Below are 24213 nucleotides of genomic sequence, written 5' to 3' on the forward strand. Positions count from 1 at the left end.
CATGAGAGAGGAATTGTGCTCTGCTCTGCAGTTCTTCTGGTTCCTTTTCTCTGTCTTTTCACTGGTGTATTGCTGAGTTTTTCATGTTAAAGAAAAATGTGTGCTCTGTTAATTGAAATAAGTTGTCCGTATGGACTTTTAGGAATAGTCTGCTCGTTGCCATGAGTGTATTGCTGTTGTATATGAATTGGGATCTCCTTCCCCCTCAGCAGTAACGCTTTTAACAGATGAAAAAAAGTGATCTTGCATTAGGTTTAGTTTCTGTGTGCAAATAAAGAGGTTGTATCAGTGGTGTAAAGAGTCAGCAGAAAACGTAATTAAAGATGCCTAAGAATTGGCCTTGGCCAAATTTCAGTGCATGTGGTGAACTTGGAAAAGCAGTGGGATTTACTTGTTGGTTTTAATTGTAGATTGGGATAGTAGTTCACCTGTCCTAAAGAGATGACTTTTCTGAGCTAACAGTCCTTTTTTTTTCTAGTATTTGTAGATACTGGTTAATACAGCCCATATCCAGCCTGTACTATCTCAACTTGGTACCAGTATTTATTGTGGAACTCTCTAGCCTGTAATGAAGCAGAATTGTAGAGGTGGAAATGAAAGCCTGTTTGCAATAGAAACAGACACTGAGATGTACTGTCCATGGAGAATTCGTACTTCCTGATGTCCGGAAGTAGAAACCCTTTAACAGTTAAGAATATCTGTACAAATGTTGATGTGACTAGTCTGCATTTTGGATGTAATTACAGGGGAAGTAAGAGCACAAATAGTGTGAATTTCCTCAGCAGTTGAAGGGTCTTCTGAATTACTTTGTGTAGAAGGAGAAATTATTTTAGCAATCTGGCTTTTTAAAATAACTTTTGGATGAACCAATTTCTCTTGCAGACTGTGTTTCTCAGTATCTTGATGAGGTCTATAGGGAACAAAAATACAGTTCTCCTTGGCCTTGGCTTTCAAATCCTTCAATTGGCTTGGTATGGTTTTGGATCTCGGTCTTGGTAAGCACACATTTTCTTAGGTACATATCTGTTAAGGAACTGATAATGTTTTTCCAAGAGATTCTACCATTTAGTTCTGTTGTAATGAGTATTTAAATGTTCTGTGAGTTAAGCATTCTCATTTGCATTATGCTGCCAAAGTTTGATCTGTATTTTGCACATGTAGGAATGATAGAATTTTCCAGGTGTATAGTGTAAGTTACAGACTAACAGCCCTTTTGAAAAAGGAGTCTGCACCATTTTGGTCCACTGAGCTTTATGACTACAAATGTGTTTAAAACTTTTTCTTAAATTCACAAGCTAGTAAGTAGTATGTTCTCTCCAGTAATTCCACTAGATCCATTCTATCAATCAGTTACTAGATCTCTACCTTTTTTTCTAACATGCCATTCTCTTACTGTAACTATATTTGGTCTTGGAAACTGTATAGAGCTTCTTTTGTTGGAATACTGTAAGTGAGCTAGAACTGTAAGCTGGAACAGCTTTTTCTTTACAAAGTTTGTCCTACTGACAGTGGTGAATGCTTCTTCTTTATCAGAGCACTTCCTAGTGAGTTATACAAGTTTGAGAACTTCCCCACTGGGACAGCCTTTGAAATTGTTCCTTTGTATAGCCTTTGGAGAGGGAAGGCCTGAGCATCACTTCACTCCCTCTCCCCTCTTTTCCTCTGCTGTAATAGCTAGTTTAGAACTAGCTAGTGTTCCAGCAAGTTCAGGGTAATTTGTGGGAGGGGAGCAGGAAGAAGGCCCTGACTTTAGGTATTTTAGTAAGAGTATTTTTGGAAGGACATTAAGCCTTGTGGCCCTTTTTGGGGGGCTAGGGGGTAATTATATGGACAGTCTCATTTTTAATTCAAATTATGTATTTAATGTAGGATGATGTGGGCAGCAGGAGCTGTAGCAGCATTGTCAAGCATTACGTTCCCAGCAGTCAGTGCTCTGGTTTCACAAAATGCAGAGTCAGATCAACAAGGTGAGTATTGAATGAATTTTTGTTTCAGCATCAGACTGCTTTCTTGGATGGTGAATCTTCTGTTTAGAAAGCAGAACTTATCTAGGTGTATTTTTCAAGTATGTTGATGAGTAATGAGTTTCTTCGGAAGTAGCTGTGGAAGTCTGCCAATCTGTGTACAGTGGAAGGAGGTATACCAATTTGTAAAATTTGCATTGCAAAATACATAGTTTCTGTCTGACCATCTACTTCTCTTCTAGCTTCCTGTAAAAGTACTACAAAAGCAACAAAACCAGATGTGGTAACTTTCATGTTTTTCCCTTCCTCTTTCAATAAAAGTAATGTTCTCTAAGTAGATAGTGAGGATTAATGTAACAATACCATCTTTTTAATGGAAACTAAACCCACATTTTACCAGATTAAAATAAACCTCTACAAGAAGCTCTATTCTGTGTGGAAAAGTTGATCCTATTTGCTATAATACTTCAGATTTTCAAGAAATAGAAAAGAAAGCTTGAGTAGATAGTTATCTGAGAAGACAGAAGAATTCATTGGTTTTGAAGTGAAGGGGAATGAACAATCAGAAATAACTCTTTGTTTAAAATGAAGTGAGGAAGGGAGTCATTACAAAGTATAACACTAGTGTATAATAACTGAATTTAGCATTCTCTTTTAAAAAGCCTGCGCATATAAATCGTAAGTATCAGTCTTGCTTTAACATTGTACAACTTGAAGTTAAGTGCAGTTAATAGGGGGAATATAAAGGAGGTGGTGCAGTTCTAGAAGCAAGATTTTTATTGAAGTGTGTAAAAGACAGTATTTTACATGGCTCTTTTTGTCATTCTCCTCTCCCACATTTTTGTTTCTAATAGAGACATCTAAAAGAGTTTTAAAATACTTGTTTTCTATTTATGTCATGAATTGAATAGCTTAGTTAAGTTGGCAGAAGTCCTTGATCTTTCATTTTACATAGAGGAAACTACTATTAATAGCTCAGGCATACAATAGTTTCTAGAGTGAAGTTTTGCCACCTAGTGGCACAAATACTTTAAGCTTACATGTCAGCCTATGAGGGAAAAAAAACTTGGACAACTTTTTTTGGCACGTTTTCTTTCCCTCCATTTTACAAGTTACTGCCTTAAGAAGGAAGGGGATGTGATGACTACTAATACTGTAAAAATAGCATTCCGTAGAATCTTAATCTGTAGGATCATCAAAAAACTTTTTATACTGTTGTCACAATCACTTAATGACGTTGAAACAGAAATACACACATACAATTTTGATCAATCAAGCTTTAAAAATAATCTAATCTAAAACTGCAAGCAGTCTGGTATTGTGAATTTACTGCCCCGAATAAGTTACTTGGTACTTAAATAAATCCTCATTTTAGACTAGTGAGGGGAAGAAATCTGTTATAGTTTGTGCATATTTTGCAATAACAACTCTCAACACAAAGATATATTACTCTAAATTTCACTTGAAAATAAATGGAACAGGTACCACACTTAACCTCTGCTTTCTTCATTGGAGGCTTTGGGTGAGGGTGGAAGAACTCTAATACAGAAAATTAGACTTGCACATAAATTTAGTCACACATATTCAAAACTCATATCGCTTCCAGTAGTATGCAGGTACAGTCACAGAACTATGGTCGTGCAGAGGATTATTTTAATCCAGTAAAGTTGTCTTCAGTGTATTTCTTAAGATCTTAGTATGTAGAAATAATTATGCAATGTGGTATTTTGGAACAGCCATTAGAATACAGTCAGAGCTGTTGGCTCTGAGTGTTTAGTTCTTGATTTTAAAAAAAATCCTACTCTTTTTTTTTTCTTTATTAGGTGTGGTCCAAGGAATAATAACTGGAATAAGAGGTCTGTGCAATGGCCTGGGACCAGCACTGTATGGCTTTATTTTCTTTCTGTTTCATGTGGAGCTCAATGAATTGCCACCTGATCAGACTTCTGGAAAAAAAGCAGTGCAAGATCCCAGTGATGAGGTAGGTTTAAAATTTGATGTGAAGTTTGTAGTGCAGAACTCATAAGGGTAAAAATCTGTCATTTTTAGTTGATTTAAAATCTTGATATATCTAATTGTTGAACTACTTGATGCTCACTTGTCAGCTTTATTGAACTATTAAGATAAGTCATAATTTAAATTTGAAAGTAAATATTTAGATTTACAGTAGTAGTAGCTTTGGTTTCAGAGTTCTGATGGAACCAGTAAACTTCTTTTGATGTAAATTACTCAAAATGGCTGTAATCCTTAATTACAGTGAAACATGAAATTTTGACAATAGGAAGGTCATTTTTGGTGACTCAGTAAATTGTAACAAGTTTTATCTTTTTACCTCACAGCATTAGGTTAATTATTTGTGTATACAGTAATTCAGTATACAGTGGACATAGGTATTTTCAGTGGCAGTAACAATACTGTTCATCACCTTTCCTCACCTGTATGAAACTTGGGGGGGGAGGGGAGAAATCAATACTATACAACATTTCTTTGGAACTCCCTTCAGTCTTTCTTTTATCCCTTCCATCTTTGTTTCAGGTCTGCATTTTTGTCTGCTTGTTCTCTTCTATTTGGCTTCCAAAATACCAAATATATGCTTACCACAGTTTGGAGAGTCTTACTGAACCCCCCCCCCCTTTTTTTTTTTTTTTTTCTGCTTGATTGCTCTGACCTCTTCAGCTACAATTTCATTGCTTTTTCAAAATGCTAAGAATGGACTTTTCAGAGAGATGATGATCTCTTAGTTTGTTATTAAGCTGATTAATACAGAAAACAGATTAGCTGAATATGTAAATAACTGGCAGCTGTTACTGTGGAAGCAACTATTTGTTGTTCATCCCCCAATCCGTGCATCTTTCCAGGTATTAACTGTAGCCAGTGCTTGAACATACTGCTCAACTGTGGTGCGTATGTTGAGGTGCTCCATAATTTGCTCAAGTGAACTGAGTAGTTTTGGAGTAAGGAGGCAAACACAAGTTTTTTTGTTGTACCAAAAGGAAACTGTAGTAAAGTATGCAAAAACCATCATAATCATGATTTCAGGTTTTCAAGAGCTTTGTCATGCTTCCACTAGTTAAAATTTCGCTCTTGAACTCTGTATTTTAAAGCATCAAATCAAATAAACTTTTCTTGGGGGCAGGAAGTGTGTTGGCTTTTTGACCTTGTACACAAATTTCTGTATGTACAATGTAATTTCAGTATGTTCTGTTACTTCAAGAATATCCATGTGGGTTTTTTTATTGAAGTAGTCCAGATGTATTACAGTGGAGAACTGACTGTTCCAGTAAGTTATAAACTAGTCAAAAGTTCTGTTGTGGAATTTTCTACAGCTTGTGGTAGAAGAAATTCCTGCACTGAAGCCTAATGTATGAGCTTCCTTATAAAATAATGATTTTTCTAAGCTGTAAGTGTAAACTGAACTGTCCTTGTTTTCTTGAAAACCTACTTAATAAGTAGTAATTTTTTAGTTAGCAGTACAGCAAAATCGGTATTTGCATAACTAAGATTGTTTTTTATTCTAATTTCAGTGGGACAGCTCTTATATTTAATTATGTATGTACTCATAAGCTTTGTTAAATGTCTCTAATTACATCTCTCCCTGTTAGTAGTTACCAGGCACCTAACATGTAAAACTATAATTCAGGAAAACAACAATACAATTTTTTTCCTACTACTTATGTTCAAGTCTAATCTAACAGTAGGAAGGAACTCCACAATTTAAATATTATATAGCTTTAAAAATTGATGTAAGTAAAATGAGTGGAAGTGAAAACCAAGGAATGCACCAAGATTAGGCAAGGCAATTTACAAATGTATTACAAGCCTGTTTTACAACACTAGTACTGGTACCTTGGATTTGCAAGGCCCAAATGCAAGCTACCTATCTCTTGATTTTGTTCCGTGTTTGAAATTGTTAACTAGGGAGTTGCTTTACAGATATAAGAGGTTTGAAAAAATGTTCTTTTGATTTTATTAAATGCTAATAAATGTTCACTGAGAAGTGTTTTAATGGTCACGTACCTTGTTATAAAAAGTTACTGAATGTCTGGAATACAGTTAGTCTGTGACAAGCATTGTTGTTGAAAGAACGCAGAGGGAGCCCAGCCATCATTTAATGCACAAAGGCTCAACTTTATTAGTACTCACACTCCTTTTATATCTACAATAATCAGTTCATACATATTGCAAAAAGCGAGCTCCTTATAGGTTGCTAAGGTTAGATACATTGGTTGCTAAGGTTAAATACCAATCCCTTCCCCTTATGATTTCTGCAAGGCCTTGTACATAGTCTTGCTTCTGTTCTTTGTTCTTCTTTGATACTTTTCGGTATTTTCCCATCACGTCGCCGTTGTCAGCAGTTCCTCGGTGCTATGCCCTTTCTCACGTAGCCAGTTGTTAGCAAACTGCTCCACATCTCCCCCGTTTTCTTTTTGCACTTGTGCTAAAAATATTGCAGAGGCAGTCTTCTGCAGGGCCCTTTGCAGAAGACTGACAATACATGGCAACATCAAAAGTATAACCACAATTACCAAGATCACTACCCCTATAGACTTGATCAGAGATATTAACCATCCTGAAAGTCCCCATTCTTTTAACCAGCTTTCAATCCCTAATCCATCTACACAAGTATGTCCAGGGGGAGCTCAGCATCTCTCCGACGCACTTGTCCAGAAGTAATACGGTCCATAATCTGTTGTAGCACTCGCTTCTGTTCTGCTGATAAAGACACCACCTGTGCAGGGTCATTTCCTTTTAACAGTGGTCGTAATTGTTGTAAAAGTTCGTTTGGGATGCCCACTATAGGTTTTAGCCATTGTAAATCTCCTAATAGCTTCTGAGCATCGTGCAGTGTTGAGATTTCAGGATTAATTGTCAATTTTTGTGGTGTTACTATTTGTTTCATCAAAGACAATCCCAAATACTTCCATGGAGCTGTTTTTTGTATCTTTTCCGGTGCAATTACCAATCTTTGCTTTGCAAGGGTGTTTACAATTTCTTTTATCTGTGTTTCTGTAAATGGTTCTTTCTGTGCAAATAATATATCATCCATATAGTGATAAATTATAACATTAGTCCATTTTTGACGTAATGGCTGTAAGGCTGCATCTACAAAAATCTGACATAAAGTTGGACTATTTCTCATTCCTTGTGGTAAAACTGTCCATTCAAACCGTTGATCTGGCCCTTCTCTATTTATTGTTGGTAAAGTGAAAGCAAATCGGCGCATGTCCTTTTCATGAAGTGGAATCGTAAAGAAACAATCTTTTAAGTCCACAATCAATATAGGCCATTCATAAGGTAACATAGCTGGATTCGGCATACCTGGTTGTAAAGCCCCCATTGGTTCCATTTGTTTGTTTACTTCCCTAAGGTCATGCAAAAGTCGATATTTGCCTGATTTCTTTTTTATGACAAATATCGGAGTATTCCAAGGACTAGTAGATAATCTTAAATGTCCTTGCTGATATTGTTCTTGTACTAGCAGGTGTGCTTGCTCAAGACTTTCCCTTTTTAGTGGCCATTGCTTTACCCATATTGGATCGTCAGATGTCCAAGTTATAGGGATCGGGAAAGTCCAAGCAATGGCCATTAGAATAAATGGTGATCGTTTGTCAAAACTATTCCCATTTGTGCTAACACATCTCTTCCAATTAAACAGTTTACCCCTGGAGGTAATTGCACTACAGCAAGCACCGCTGTGACTGTTTGTCCTTCAATTGTTAATTGTAGGGGCGGCGTTCGATTAGCTAAAGTTAAACCACCCACGCCAGTGATGGTGGTGGTATGCTCTTGTAACGGCCAGCCTTGTGGCCAAGAAGAAGGCGACAGTACGCTGGAATCTGCGCCTGTGTCTAACAACCCTTCCACAGTTATTGCGTTACCTTGAAATGACAGGTGAACAGTCTTTCTGGGTCTCGTACTCAGATTCAGTGTTAGCAGGGTCAGGCTTCCTGTAGATCCGAAGCCTTTGTTTCCGCGACTCTCTTCAGTCACTGGTCGTATTGTTTGAGTCACTTGTGGCAGGGGCACCAGCTGTGCAATCCGTTGTCCCTGTGCAATCTTTACTGGTGGATTCAGTGTATATGCCATAATATAGATTTCACCTTCATAATCTGCATCGATAACTCCCGGTAAAACAAATAGTCCACATTGTGATGCCGATGATCTTCCTAATAATAAAGCTCCCATGGCTCTCCCATTAATAATGATAGGTCCTCGTACATTCGTAGATATTGTTTGAGGATTATTTGTTAACAGGGTAACATCTACTGCTGCTGCCAGGTCCAACCCGAGACTTCCCCGGGTGGCGGGTTGAAGGACTGCGCTGTGGCTGCAATTTTCGTCGTCGCGCGGCGGCCGGCGAACGCGCTTCGTGTGGAGTTTCCCGACCGTCTGCGGCAAGCCCCCTCATTATGGGAGTTGGATCGGCAAGTTTGACACCATACATTTCTGGCTGTACAACTCTTTCGTACATGCCCTGGAGCTCTGCATTGGTAACACCGCAGCTGCCCCTTTTGAGGTGTTTGCACTCTAACTGTTGCCGAAGTCTGGAGAGGCGCAAGGGCTGCCATAACCTGACTTTGAGTAGCCTGAGCCTGTTCTTTCATTCCTTCCCCTAATTTCTTTATTGCCTCTACAAGAAAAGCCTGAGGTCCAGTGGGTATCGATGACGCCTTTTCAAGTGCCTCCTCTACAGTCCAATTTGCCCCTAATGTATTCAATAAACTCTTTGTAGCAGGATTGCCATTTTGCAAAATACATTGTTTTAAGAGAGCACCCTGCATGTAGATAGGTACTCTTGCTCTTTCAATTGCATTTACCAACTTATCTACAAAACTGCCCAAAGTTTCTTCTCTCCCTTGCTTAATTCCCATATACATTGGAACTCCGCCTGGCTCTTTCACTTGCTCTATGGCTTCTCTCACTAACCTCATTGCCTCTCTCACTTTATCCGGACCGAGCAGTGCTTGAGCTTCTACTCTAGCATAAGGTCCTAACCCCATTAATTCATCCATTGTAATCCCTTGTAATGGATCTCCTGCTTGCCGCTGTATCGCTACCGATTCTAATACTCTCACTTGCCAATGCGCATTAAACAACAACCACTGACTAGGAGAGAAAATTAACTTTGCTATACCCCGACAATCTGCAGGCAAAAGAAGTTGAGTGCTCCAGAGATAATCTAACATTTGACGAACCGGTTCACCAGTAACACCATAAGAACTCACTGTAGAGCGCAATTGTGACAAAAGCTTCCAATCTAATGCCGTAACAGTAGCATTTATTCCACCAGCTGGGTTCGGCTGAAACTGAACTGGAAAAGCCATTGCTGTCGCCATCTGAGTCATCGCCTCATCCCCTTTTTCTAACCCCTCTCGTGCCAATGCATTCCAAGCCTGACACCTTTCTTTAGCGATCTCTATCCCCAGCCCATCTTCTGAGCCAGGAGTAGAATTCTCGCTTTCCGGCGTCACAGTGTGGCTGGACGCGTCAGGGCTACTCAGGGCGGGGGCGGGGGGAGCGGTAGGGAGAACTCATTCTGAGCTTTCCTGTCCCGTCTCTTCGGAACGTAAAGGTGGTAAAACAAGCTCACGAAACATAGGCGGTAATGGCCACCTAGTTTCCTCCTCCCCATATCTGGTGTTTTTCTCTTTTGCCGCAACTGCGCTCTGTGCAGCTCTTTTTTCCGCCTGATACCTTAGCAATTCATTATGAACCATCCTCCATAACTTTCCCAACTTTTTTGCTGTCTTATCATCGTTCAATGTTAATTCCCATAACTTATCTCCAAATTTTCGCCATTCCGATAACTCATGAACTGCATGTGGATTAATAAAACAACCTTGCTCTACCCCATAAGCTAAAAGCCCCTGAAGATCCTTTTTTACATCTATTCCCTCAACCCGGCATTGTGTCAGCCAGGATGCAAATAAATCATATGCTGCTTGCCTGTCCATACCTGAATTTTTCCGTTGCAGCCTTTCCAGGTCTCGGCAGCACGTATCAGCAGGGTTCACCTCTTATGACACCCAGGGCGCGGGCCTTTTCTCTTATTTCAATCGCCTTTCGCCGTCCTCGCTGCTTAAGGACCTGAACCACCTTCACTGGTCTTTATCCTTCGTGGCGCCTTATACGTCCTTTGGCACGTATCACGTCGGGGTCACCACTTGTTGAAAGAACGCAGAGGGAGCCCAGCCATCATTTAATGCACAAAGGCTCAACTTTATTAGTACTCACACTCCTTTTATATCTACAATAATCAGTTCATACATATTGCAAAAAGCGAGCTCCTTATAGGTTGCTAAGGTTAGATACATTGGTTGCTAAGGTTAAATACCAATCCCTCCCCTTATGATTTCTGCAAGGCCTTGTACATAGTCTTGCTTCTGTTCTTTGTTCTTCTTTGATACTTTTCGGTATTTTCCCATCACGTCGCCGTTGTCAGCAGTTCCTCGGTGCTGTGCCCTTTCTCACGTAGCCAGTTGTTACCAAACTGCTCCACACATTGTTAATTTTTTTTTTGATGCTTAAGTTTGTATTCTACACCTGCTTGTCAAAGCTGTAAGTCTATAGGAAATCAATTGAGAATGCGCTGTTACTGTGCTGAACCTTGATCAAACCCAGTGTGCTGTTGAGTTAAAACCAGTTCTTCCTTTGTTCCACTACTGTAATACTGGGTGTTACTGCAACTACAGGAAATAGATTTTAAAGTTGTTATCAGATATAGATTATTTATATAGGTATTTTGGACAGAGTGCTAAAACAAATAGGTATAATGGTTTTGTAAACCTTCATATGCAAACAATAGTGACAGGAAAGTCTACAGCTTGAACTTAATTTTTTTCTTTTTTTGACTTGCCTTTAAGTATTCATTTCTGTTACTGTAGAGGACTTAAGAATAGGATTTTACTGAGTGTTGCTTTTTTTTAATACTCATGGAAGTTACCACAGGTCACACTTGTGATTCTGTTCTGTCAAAGAAAAAGATCTGATGCACCTATTCAGAAAAGATTGTGTATCTGCTCTGCAGAGCATAAGTAGTAAAAGTTAAGCATATCTGTCTTAATTCCCACTTAAATAAGCATTTTCAAAACTGGAGAGCCTAATGAAGAGGGTGAGGTTGCAACATTGTAATTATCTACATGGAGCGCTTAGAGCAGACAGTGCAGTCAGAGGCTGTGTTTGGAGAGTAATAATAACACTTGGCAATGCAGTGAACAAGAACTGCTTTTCGAAGCTTCTTACTCCCTTCAGTGAAACTGCAGTAGTGGAATATTCAAAAGCTGCTCAGATAAATCAGCCATTATACTACAAATGAGGATATTAATTTATGGGAGTTTATTACATTCTTTAAGTACTTGCAGGCTTAGCACCACTTGAAGATTTAAATTATATTGTTAATGTAAATTCTGTTCATGTGATTCTATACTTTAAATTTAGAGACTATCAGCTGAAATATTAGGCCTCTGCTTGTTACAGGAGTTGAAGCAAGGGAAATATCCTGTTACTGTATGCTTAATTTCAGCTACTTTCCCATTTCATATTAGAATAACTTCCTGCATTGTATTTGGTGGGAAAAAAAGGTACACTGGATTGACAAATTTCACCTTCTCATTTTTATTTAGTTGGCAAAAATACAGAACAATTGTTTAAAAAAAAAAAAAAAATTGCTGGATTGCTGACACTTTCGCTTGTAGAGCCTTGTTATCAAATTTAGATGGTTTAAAATTGGTTTTATAACATTTCTGGTGCTTGTTTTTAATTGTGGTTATGTATGGGTAAGCTGTATTTTAAATTTTAAAATACACTGATTAGAAGCAAGAGAACATAAGTCCAAATATGAAGTTATCATACATGCCAACAACCTGTCTCTGCAGTGAGAACAGTATGTATTGCATAGCCTGCTGTTACTTTCTTCATGCATGTACTGGTTTTTGGAGATGTTTGTCTGTGGAGCTAACTTGATGCTAAAGTATGTCAGCCATGGAACTAAGTGGAAAAAGTGAAGTTAAGATAATTTATTAAGCATTTGTACTTCTGGATGTTGACACCTTATCCTATTAATCTTCAGAGGAGTCTTGCTGATTTTAACAGTATGTTGCCTAAAGAAAAAGAAATTACAAAGAAGCATCAGTCAATGTCTGTTTCATCTGCTAGGTAATCCTATTGTCAGTTGATAGTTTTGTGCATGTTTCTGTTTTTTAGATCAGTGTGCAGATCGAGCGAGGAATTCTTAGGGATTGTAGATGCAGAAAATTCATGTTTCAGTGCATATAACTTGTTTGCATAAGCTTTATAGTCACTGTAAATACATCTCCCGTTATCTCCTGCCTTAATGGTGTAGTTGTTAATGCAGAACTCAATGTCTAAAACTTCATGAAATCTTTGATATACTTGTTTCCCTGCAGAGAGCAATCATTCCTGGTCCACCCTTCCTGGTTGGAGCATGCATTGTTCTTCTGGCTTTTCTAGTTGCGTTATTGATTCCTGAGCACAGCAAAGCCAGCGGTACCAGAAAACAGAACAGCATCAGCAGTACTCTGAGTAACAACCTAGACCGAAGCAGTGAAGAGGACATTGAACCATTGCTGCAAGATAGCAGAGTATGAAGGCTAACTTCTGAGGAGACTGTGGAACAAATTCATGCACTGAATTGTGGCTCTGGAAGCTTGGTGGGACATACAGAGTATCTGGCCTCTGAAAGGAAGGTAGCTGTGTACAGGGAAGGTCACATGCTGTGCAATACTTCAGGTTGATACCACACTTGCAGGAGGGTTTGTTTAGCATGGCAGGTCACAGCTAGGTGTGATTCTACCCAATACTGGACTGCAAATGCTACATCAAATCCTGGTATTGAGTAGAAATCTGAATATACAGACATAATGGATTTTTTTAAAAAAGTTTGAATGTTCAGTTCCCAAAGTTGTATGCAAAATAATCAGATTTGAAGCAGAACATTTGCTGCCACCACTGTTAGAGGTTGGTTTTTGTTTCTTATGCCTTTTGTCTGCATGTCTGCCACGTGTAGGCCTCATGATGTGAGAGGGACTGAGCTATATAGTTCTGGTATCTGAAATAGTGGTTATCAAGAGAAGTAATTAAATTTCCTGAAGACACATTCTCAAGTATTATTTAGTAACAAGAAGTCCAGTATTTACCAGAAAGCAATGATGAAGCTGAGATGACTTCTGAGGGTGTAGAATCACATGTCACAGTCATTACCGGTAAATGAAGGTCATATTGAAGTCTGAAATCCATGTTCTGGAACGGTCAGTTCTGAGCAGTTAAAGCAAATCCAAATGGCACCTGAGGGCACTGGTCACGTTAATGTTTTGCTGATAAAATATAAAATTTTAGTTATAAAATGAGCAACATCAGAAATATGGACACTCCTGACTTCTGAGGCAGCAAAAACAGTGGGTGCCAGAGCAGTTTACATCAAGAAATACATGTATTTATTGCATTTTGTCACTTTATCTGCCATATGAAATAATCTTTCCTATTAATTCTTTTCACCCCTGCCTTAACTGCTACTTAGTGTTCAGTTATTAATCATATTTAGCCTTCATATCACTCTTACCTGCTGAATCTCATGGATACATCATATCAAATTTTCTTTCTAAAAGATACTTTAAAGGAATTATGGCTACAAATGTACTAGTTTTTAGAGACATTTTATGAAAAATACACAGATTTATATGTATTTTGCTGCAATGTAAATGGACCATTAAACCCAACTTTAATGAAGTACTCTTATGAATTTTTTATATGTATGCAATATATGTAGATATTTGTAAGGAGTTTTAATTTTTCCAGATGGGGTGCTGTGTAAATCATGTATTTATAAATGTAATGAGGGTACTGACAGATATACAGTTTTTTAAAAGAATTGTGTATTGACTGAACAAATTTTAAAAATATATATTTTGAAACTTCTTCCACATTGAGCAGAGATTACAAACCTTTTATACTATGCGGTTTGGTTTTTAAGTTAATAAGCTTCCTAATGCATAATAAATCTACATCTTAAGCTTTTTAGGTTTCCTGTGTAAGTGTGTGTTCTTCCAAGTTCACTACTGTGTCTTTCCTGCTTCAGAACAGAAGTGGTTTAATCCTGCTGCTGGATTACAGTACCTGAATTCCTGCTGTACTGTTCTGTTGTGTCTGTGTTGTCAAGCATGGTGAAAAGCATGCTTTGCTCAGAAGTCCCTTTGGTGTCTGACAAGGTGTCCACTGGGATAGAGAAGTGGAAAGAGCAGAAAGGAGTCAGTTTAAAAACAAAAACCAAAAAAAGGCATTGGTGATATGAAGAGTACTACAGAATTTAGTGGAAGGGAGTCAGTTTAAAAACCAATTCTTGATCTGAACAGTGTTACGGAATTAAGATGCTTTTTCTGACGAAGCTTAAGTGTTTCTTTTACTTTAAATTACCTAAAATTCAAGCCTGGGCTTTTGTGCTGGATATTTGTGAGAGATTGAAATGTAGGTGACTGTCTCAAAGCTTGCTTGTATCTGCAAACCTCAAGGACAAGCTGCTGCGGCCTTTGGATTAGTCGAAGGAATGTCACCCAAGGAAGCAGCAGTGTATTGAAGGATGCACCCCCCACTCCCTTGCAGTTGCATTGTCAGACTCCTTAGATAAGTCTCCAAGGGGCAGACATGGACGGAGCGAAACCAAGTGTGGCTCCATCCTGTAGCCATTTGTGGCTCTATTGTGTAGGCCAGACACCATGCATGCATTGCTAGTGAACTGACAAGAGGTGAGTGTTTCTGCCCTAGAAGCTGGGTTATTGCTCCAGAAGCATGAAGTCAGCAAAAACCTGTGGGACCAGTGGAAAAACTACAGGTTGGCAGATATGCTAATCAGCTGATAACGATGAATTTAAAAGGCAACAGAAAACTTTGCTCCGTGTTCACCGCCATGGAAGCCAGATCCCTGTGCACCCACCACCGAAGAACTGAAGACTGAGGACCAACGGGACGCCGCTGGATCCATGGTGGTGACTATTCTTGCAGCCCTATCCTGCATCCTTGCTTTATTTCTGTCTTTTCCTTCCATTCTGTCCTATCGCTACTCCTCTTCAGTTTTAATAATAAAAACTGTTTTGGGTGTATGGCATTTGACCTCATTTGTGTCTTAATCTCACTCTTGGGATCATATTGAACCCTCCCCCAACATTGGATCAGGACAATATTTTATTTTTGCTTCAGGTCAGATGGCAGTCAGGTTGGTTTTGCATGATCCCAGTGTAGAATGTTTTAAACTTGATATGGAACTTAAGAAATCATACAGTATGTTAGTGTTAAAAGTAGCAGGTGTCAAATTTATTACTGCTAATACTGTTCCAGCAATGGATCAAATTTTGAATTTTTAAAGTAGAATCATAGAATAGTTTAAGGATCCTTTAAGGGACACCTTCCACTACATCAGGTTGCTCAAAGGCCCATCCAAACTGGCCTTCAATACTTCCAGGGAGGCGGTAGCCACAGCTTCTCTGTTCCAGTGCCTCACCACCATCATCATAAAAAAGTTCTTCCTTGTGTCTAATCTAAATTTACACTTCTCAGTATAAAACTGTTGCCCCTTGTCCTGTTACTACAGACCCTGGTAAAAGATCTTCCTTTGTCTTTCTTATAAGCCCCCTTTGTATACTGAAGGGGTCTCTCCAGAGCCTTTTCCAGGTTCAACAACCCCAGCTCTCTCAGCCTTTCTTCATGGAAGAGGTGTTCCAGCCCCCTGATTTTTGTGGCCCTCCTCTGGACCAGTTGACTTGTTGACTACCAAGTCAAGGGCTTGTGCTGGGAAACCCAGAGCTAGATGCAAAAAAATATTTTGAGCATGCACCCAGACACCCATTTATAAATCACATACATGTACTACTGTACTAATAGAGTACATTATAAAAAAATTTATAAAAGGGAAGAGATTAAACAAAAAAGTTTATTAGTGGTATAAAGTACCCTTTTGCTCTCACTAGAAAATTAGTAAGATGCTGTAGAATATGCTTCACTGTTTTTTGAAAATCTTGGTTTAACACAATGGTATAGTGATTCAAAGGTCTGGTTCTAAGTTCAGTTTATTTTGGTACTTGGTTTCAGTGGCTGTCATTGCCGAAAAAGATGCCTCTCAAAGATATATAGATCCAAATGGAAGAAGTGTGTTTCTGCCTGTGTTTACATTGTTCATGATGTTCATTGTTCAATCCCATCCACCAATTATGCAGAAGTGTTTGTTAGCGTTCAGCTAGTAAGTTTCCATCTTCCCTGATGTCAACAATCAGTTGCCTTCTTGCAAGGTAGCTGGAAGGTCTTTAATTTTTGTGGTTTTTAACAAATTGATTGAAAACCCACTAAAACTCTTCATTTGGAGGATTTTTAAACAGGTTAGAAAATGGTTTCCAAGTTGAAGTGTACAGGTGTGAGAGTTTTTATAGGTGACACCTTTGCACTGCTTTTCGCAAAAAACCCCATGGTGATGGAAACATTTCCAAATGTGTTTTCAAAATGGTCTCTCCATATAATGAGTTTCTTTAAAAAATCATTTCTCGTTAAAATATCACCTTTACCTTGAAGAGGCAGATTAAATGTTTTTATTTTTCTAAAATATCGGCCTAGGTAGTGTAGCACTAACAGGCCTTTTTCATCACAGAAGACGTCAGCAGATTTGGAACACTTGCTTGTCTTTCTGTGAAAGAAAAATGTGTACTCATCTTTTAAGTTTGACAACTGTTTTAAGCACTTTGCCATGAGATAGCCAGTGAACGTTTGCGGTACAAAAGACTTTCATGGTCACGCCCCATCTCTTTCCAAAGTATTATAAAGATTCTAGTATTGAAAGGTCTTGTTATAAAATTAACCACATTGATGGCATCTCTTAGCACTTTTTGCGCTTCTGGCTCTGACTTACTTGCTGCACTAGCTTGCCCATGAGTGATCCAGTGAATGAATTTCACTATTACTATAATCTTATCCTGAGATCCTTTTTTTATTCCAGTCAAAGCAACCACTCTATCAGTGGTTACACTTGTACAGTTTCTCCATAAAACATAATTTTTATTAAAGAAGCTGTTTACTGTTGAGAATATATCTTCTCCAATCCTTTTTTCTTTAGTATCTGACAAAAAAATTGTTCATGTATTTCATCATTTAAAAAATCTAGCAAATACCATAAACTGAGACAGGTTAGGAACACTTGTACTTCATCCAACTGTATAGACCTGTCAGTCTGACTTCAGTGCCAGGGAAGGTCATGGAGCAGGTCATCTCGGGTGCCATTAAAAGTCATATAATAGACAACCAGGGGATCAGGCCTAGTCAGCATGGGTTTATGAAAGGCAGGTCCTGCCTGACAAACCTGATCTCCTTATATGACAAGATGACCCGACTATTGGATGAGGGAAAAGCTGTGGATATTGTCTACCTGGATTTTTGAAAAGCATTTGACACAGTTCCCCATAGGATTCTCATAGGAAAACTGGCTGCCCATGGCCTGGATGAGCGAACGGTCTGCTGGGTCAAGCACTGGCTGGATGGCCGGTCCCAGAGAGTGGTGGTCAATGGGGTTAAATCCAGCTGGTGACCGGTCACAAGTGGTGTTCCTCAGGGCTCAGTGTTGGGACCATTTCTGTTTAACATCTTTATTGATGATCTTGATAAGGACATAGAGTGTATCATCAGTAAGTTCGCAGATGACACCAAGTTAAGTGGGAGTGTCGATGTGCATGAGGATAGGGAGGCTCTACAGAGAGACTTGGATAGATTGGATCGGTGGGGCCAACGTCAACGGGATGAGCTTCAACAAGGCCAAGTGTCAGGTCCTGCACTTGGGCCACAACAACCCCATGCATCGCTACAGGCTTGGGGAGGTGTGGCTGGAGAGCTGTGTGGAAGAGAAGGATCTGGGGGTTCTAACTGACAAGCAGCTGAACATGAGCCAGCAGTGTGCCCAGGTGGCCAAGAAAGCCAACGGCATCCTGGCTTGTATTAGAAACAGTGTGACCAGCAGAAGTAGGGAGGTGATAGTCCCCCTGTACTCTGCACTGGTGAGGCCACACCTGGAGTATTGTGTCCAGTTTTGGGCACCTCAATACGAGAGAGATATCGAGGTGCTGGAGCGAGTGCAGAGGAGAGAAATGAAGCTGGTGAAGGGCCTGGAGAATAAATCCTATGAGGAGCAATTGAAGGAGCTGGGACAGTTTAGCTTGAGGAAGAGAAGGCTGAGGGGAGACTCCATCACTCTCTACAGCTACCTGGAAGGACATTGTTGAGAGGTTGGTGCTGGTCTCTTCTCACAGGTTATTAGTGACAGAACAAGAGGGAATGGCTTTAAACTGCGACACGGGAGGTTCAGACTGGACATTAGGAAAAAATTTTTCACCGAAAGAGTGGTCAGACAGTGGAATAGGCTGCCCAGGGAGGTGGTGGAGTCACCATCCCTGGATGTGTTTAAGGTTGGTTTAGATGAGATGTTGGGGGGAATATGGTGTAGGGGAGAACTTGTAGAGTAGGGCTGATGGTTGGACTTGATGATCCCAAGGGTCTTTTCCAACCTGAATGAATCTGTCATTCTGTATAGGAAACTTCCCACACCCCATAACTTGGTCTAAATACATGCTTCTTCAAACCTTTAGCAATGCTTTCTATAAAATTTTGTAAAGTACTAGATTGGGTATTGTATGACTTTAAACATTGCTGAAAAAAATTCTAAAGATTTGTCTTCATGTCCTTGATGGTTAGTTTTTAAATACCCTGCTAATGATGATGACTTCATACTATTATTAGCTAAAACCTAAAGGCACAATATATGCTTAAACTGGGGTTCATTGTTAGTGATAGTGGATGTGAATTTGTATTTCAAATAGTTGTCTTGATTTTTTTGGCCAACTTTTTGTCAGTCTGATTAGATTGTCGTTGATACTACCATGCAAAGTGATTGATGATGGGTTCTTACTAGGAGCAGAAGTGTCAGCTCTGCAACTTTCTTGTTTGTTTGTATTATTAGTACTACCTTCCATCTGCAGTTTTATTTTCAGGAATCTTTTTAAGCCACTTGGTCATTTCATAAGGGTTTTGTTACAACTAGATAATATAATCCATAGATTCCCTTAACTGGGCACATGTAAACTGCAATATGTCACAATACACTGAAAGCGAATGAATGAGTGAGGGTGCCACTGTCAGCCCCTCTCTGTGTGGTGAAACACTCACTCTTCTCCAAGGATACTTCTGACATACAGACCAAATGAAGGTGCCAGTGTCAAGACATTAAATGTTAGTAAAGCTTGATTTCTTTCTTACATTTTTAGATAAAAATAAACAGAAATTCTAATATTTTCTTCTTGCAACCCAGTGGATTGCCTTGCACACCCCCAGAGTGTTCACCTCCCATTTGGGAGACTACTGCTTCAGAGCATGTTTTATTGTAGTGTAAGAATGTGCAGTAACAGTAAGACAGTGCCACATTTCCTCAGGGAGGTTGCAGGCATGCTTCTTTAGGGCAGCTGCTGGTCTTCACTTGTGTTGAGCTGTGCTTGCCTGCCAGAGAAACAAAGTTCTAGTGGTTGTGGCACAACGTATCTTTCTTCTTTTTTTCAGGTGAAATCCAACATAATCTTGCCCCCACAAAAGCAGGGAAGGGAAGAGGGAAGAGAGATGAAAGATCTGTAATACTATGCTTAGGATACTTGTTTCCTTTTCCTCTGTGTGGAGATTTTGCACTGCTGTGTACACGCATCTATCACAAAAATATGATGCTACTGTACTTTGTTTATAACATACTGGGATATTGTAATAAAACATTGATCTAGTGTGTTAACAAGTGTGTTAACCAATCTGTTATAAATACTGGTATCAGAATGTCTTCTAACAAGAAGAGAATTTGATCTAAAAAGTTGTTAAAAAAATCTCCTGCTCAGACTTTCCTGTTGATGTGGTCCAAAAGCATATAGGATCTTCCAAGCTTAATTGGCTAAGCTCAGACACTTCCCAGTCAATCTGAAAATGTTTGGAAACCAGGATAAGAAGACAAGCAGAATAGCTCATTTTTCATATGATTGAGGAAAACGAGCATGATTTCTAGTCCTCTGTTTATTTGCATGCTGTCTCCTGTGTTGTGTTTCAGGACCTTGGTGGGAGGGAGATTGATCCACAAGTAGATGGAAACACTTGAATCACATGAGGATGGAAGATGTTGGGCAAGGTTCAAGATACACTCCCAGGCCTAACATTGCTACTCCCTGGCCCTTGGCAGTCTGTCTATTTTGTGTTGATACAAAGGTGTCTTTCTCTTATGTATTGCATATTCAGCATCAGCAACTTAAAGCAAAAGTGTTAAAATCCTTCCTTAATTTGAAAGAAATTGCTGGATCAGTTGCTGAATCCCTGAGAAGTACAGAGCTGAGTAATGTAAAGGCAATCAACTGAATTAAGGTGCTAACAATTTTGAAGTCAGAATATTTTTTATAACCCTTGACTTTGTTGGTAGGAAACAATGGCCACTTCTGATTGCATACCCAAATGAGAATTTAGGCTTATGGATTTCAGAAATTTGCTTGTATCTGAAGTGTCCCTTAATTGCAGCCTTATGTATCCCTTAATGCTTTTTGTATGAATATAATTGTGTAAGAAACAGGCTGTAAAGGAAACTGTGCTGCTAGGTCTGCTCCATCTTAATGAAGGCAAAAATCTGCTCAGAAGGACCTTATTTAGTGATGATACAACAAAAACTGACAGTGAACAGCAAGCGAGCAATACCAGCCATGTCAAATGACTTCTTCACATGTGGGAAGTATTGATGCTCTTGAAAACTTTGCTGTGGTTGTATTGTTTTGTCCAGTAAATCTGACTTACAGGCAGACTTTGTCTTACAGGCAGCTATATTTTCTTTCCCTTCTCCTCCTCCTAGTTTTGATAAAGAGTATTTTTAAACATATTTTTACGCTTTGCAGAAAAATACTGCAGTCTTTTCTGAAAGTGATGAGTTTTCTTTTGTTAGAGATACTTAATCGCATATGGAGGTATTAGGTGTTGGAAGTGTGGGAAAAGCAAAACAATGAAAAATCTGCAAAACACACATTTCCTTGACACATGGTGCCCAGAACAAACACAGGATGGGATGAAGATCCAGGGATTTGTGTTTGCTGTGGCACCAAGGAGGAATGCGAAGCGAGGTGGAGGCCACATGGTCCCATTCTTTCACTTATCTCCTCTCAAGGACTGTTTTGCAGTAGTCTGCCACCTTGTCTCTCACCCTTCCTCTTCTCCCACAAAACACAGTGCACCCCTCGCACCAAGGAAAGTGCTGTGATGTTATTCAAGAGATAATGGCTTGAGCACAGTCCCACCCACTCACACATAAATGATAAACTATCACACTATGATAAATACTACCCCAAGTCTGTACCTAACTGGGAAGGATGATAATCTGACACCAAATCGGAGGGACAGATCAACGGGTTTGTGCTCTTGCCATTTCCCACCCCCCCCAGCCCCACCCCCCCCTCCGAAGGGATGCCTTTTGGGGATATTCCCTTGGCTACACCAACTGTGTGTGTGTGTGATTGCAATCATCTTCCTTTTTGTGTGCAGTGCTATATAGCCAACCTGCAGTTTGTGCATTTATCGTAGGCAATCTTAAAGAATCTGTAAATGTTGCATAAAAAATAAACCATACTAGTCATGAACCTGACTGCTTCTGTTGAGTGCAACCAGACCTACAGCATATGGGCTGTTCATGCACCTGGTGTCAGGCCTATAGTCACGGCCCCAATTGACATACCTATTAAGAGGTAAATCCAGCTGCCCCTGGCCCCTCTAATCTCCGAGGATCAGCTAGAATGCAAGGGGATTCATCTCTTACCAAATTTAGCCCCACCTTAAATGCAACATTAAATTAGTGTCATGGACAAGATTGCCGTGGATAAACTGCTACAGGATCATAAGTGTGCTCCATCCCTCATAGGGGTGGAATGAGCCCAGAAATTTTGGAAAGATGAGGATAAAGTAGTAGAACGAATACTGCAGTGTAAGAGTCAGCAAAAAATAAAATTAGGAAAAGGTAAAGCAATTATTTGTGCTGTCTTGGGGGCTTGTTTATCATGCGCATAACAGGAAATCAAAAAGTCACCCCCCCCCCCCCCCCCCCGACAGATTGCAAATGTAGAATATGAGTCTATGGAATCAGAAAATAAAGTACTTAAAGCATCACTGTCTTTTGAGAGAGAGACACGGGGAAAACTGGAAAAACGAGTAGATGAACTTTAAAGTAATACAGAACTGCTGGAAAAGCTATTGGCCGCAGCTGGGAAATGAGAGGACCGGCTGCAGGAAAGGTTCGATAAATTACTTGATCAAACATATTCCAATTTCATATCAGTCCAACACATTTGCAAAGTAGCCTGCTGTGATGATACTGAGACTTGGGACAATTGGTGTGATGACAGTGATTTAGGAGAAGACACTGACTTTATTTCAGAGCACATAAATGTTCAGCCAATAATTAAGACTGAGTTAATTAGTGATGGAGATGTGAAGCCACAGACTACCACACGTACCATACCTTGGTCCCCCACTGAATTAGCTAAATTACAAGAAAAATATTCTAGATGCTCAGATGAAATGGAAGCAGAGTATGTGTGGTGAATTTCCCTCACGGGTAGAGATCGAGTCTTGTTAAGTGAGGAAGGGGCAGAAGGTTATTGGGGACCTGAAGTTTTCCTAAATACCACTCCAGGTGATCATAATTACTCAATAACTACTTGAGCTGCTTATTGGGCTGGAGGTATAGACCCGCAGGAGAGAGGAGATCCTCTCATGATTACGACTTCAGGATTTTCAGATCTAGAACCCTCTGTGCAAGAGGCAGCATGCATACAAGCAATGTATGAAAGGGATGTATTACGTATGCTGGCTCCTACCAATGCGGCCAGATTGACCCCTCTCATTTGTGGCCTTCCAGACAGTCTGAAAATATATGTATCAAATGTCCAAGATCGTATTCATGCTCATTATGCCATGAATGCTGCTGCAGCAGCAGCCCAGCCACCTAGAGAGCAACTTCACATACCTACCTGGAGTGAATTTGTTCAGGAATTGGTGAGCTACAGGTGCCACATGGGGTGGATTGGACCAACCTCAGGGAAACCACCTGAGGGTCCCTGGCGAGTCCGTCAAATTCAGGCTGACACACAGAGGCCAGAATCTAAAAAGCTGTTTGATCCAGATCAAAATGCTTTATGGTGACAAGATCTAACCTTAGGAGCACCACGCTACCTTTTAAAGGGCATGACTACAGCTGACCTCCGAGCCCTGGTTCGAATATTAGAACAAAAATCAGAAATTAACCTAGCCATCTGACTGAATGCAGGTCCACGCCTGCCAGAGGTGCACCTTCAGCTCCCCAGTAGGACTTGTTTGATTAAAAAGATTCCCCAGCAAAAAATGTGCATTCCCGGGAAGGGCAGTGAGCCACCCTCCCTGGCAGGTTTTAGCTTTACAGTGGCTCTCGAACAAATGTCGTGACCCAATTATTAGTATCCCCATTGGCCCAAGGAAAATTTGTGTAGATTTTCTTATTGACACAGGGCACAAGTGTCAGTAATTAATAAAGAAACTGCAGAATATTTAAATGTAAAACCTTGCCATCGCCAAGTAGCTGTTACAGAAATTGATGGCATCATAAAGAAATGTCCCACTGCAAAAATTACTCTGTGGCTTCCCGGGGAAAAAAGACTGACCTGAGCTGAAGTTCTGGTAGGAGCTGCCAGCAGTAATATTTTTGGATTCTACCTATTGTATGGCAGAGTGTGGAAACTCCCTGATGGATCAGTACTTTTAGGTGAACCTAAAAGTATCAATTTGTTAGAAATAGCTATACCTCTGCCCCCATCAAAAATCACTAATGTTAAACAATACCCCCTGCCATCAGCTACACACTGCAGTATTGACGGGGTTGTTGCAGATCTAGAAAAAAGACCTCAGGGGTACAAACATTCCCCCACCGTTGCTCACAAAATTTTAGCAGACATTTCTCATTTGCCAAGTATAGCAGTATATCAATACATTGATGATATACTAATAGGAGGGGAAAATCCTGATGAAATTAGGCATGCCATGGAAAATACACGGCAAAGATTGACAGCTTTGGGACTGCACATTCCATCATCCAAATGTCAAAGGCCAGCACGAGAGGTTAAATTCCTAGGAGTCTGGTCGATTGAAGGAGCTGCCTCTGTTCCCCTGACACCTTAGAAAA

The 24213-nt window shown here is 39.8% G+C and overlaps 1 protein-coding gene across 1 annotated transcript in view; it reads left to right on the forward strand.

Annotated features, from left to right (window-relative positions):
* Positions 1 to 14000, forward strand: part of MFSD14B (major facilitator superfamily domain containing 14B) — a 38123-nt gene extending 24123 nt beyond the window's left edge. Inside the window, exons 9-12 of the mRNA XM_074813837.1 lie at positions 883 to 995; positions 1870 to 1967; positions 3788 to 3945; positions 12371 to 14000. Of these exons, the coding sequence (XP_074669938.1) occupies positions 883 to 995; positions 1870 to 1967; positions 3788 to 3945; positions 12371 to 12571 (570 nt within the window). The 3' untranslated portion in view covers positions 12572 to 14000. The remainder of the gene's footprint in view (positions 1 to 882; positions 996 to 1869; positions 1968 to 3787; positions 3946 to 12370) is intronic.
* The last annotated feature ends 10213 nt before the right edge of the window (positions 14001 to 24213 follow it).

Source organism: Strix aluco, chromosome Z (assembly GCF_031877795.1).
Source record: "Strix aluco isolate bStrAlu1 chromosome Z, bStrAlu1.hap1, whole genome shotgun sequence".
In the NCBI taxonomy this organism is placed as follows: Eukaryota; Metazoa; Chordata; class Aves; order Strigiformes; family Strigidae; genus Strix; species Strix aluco.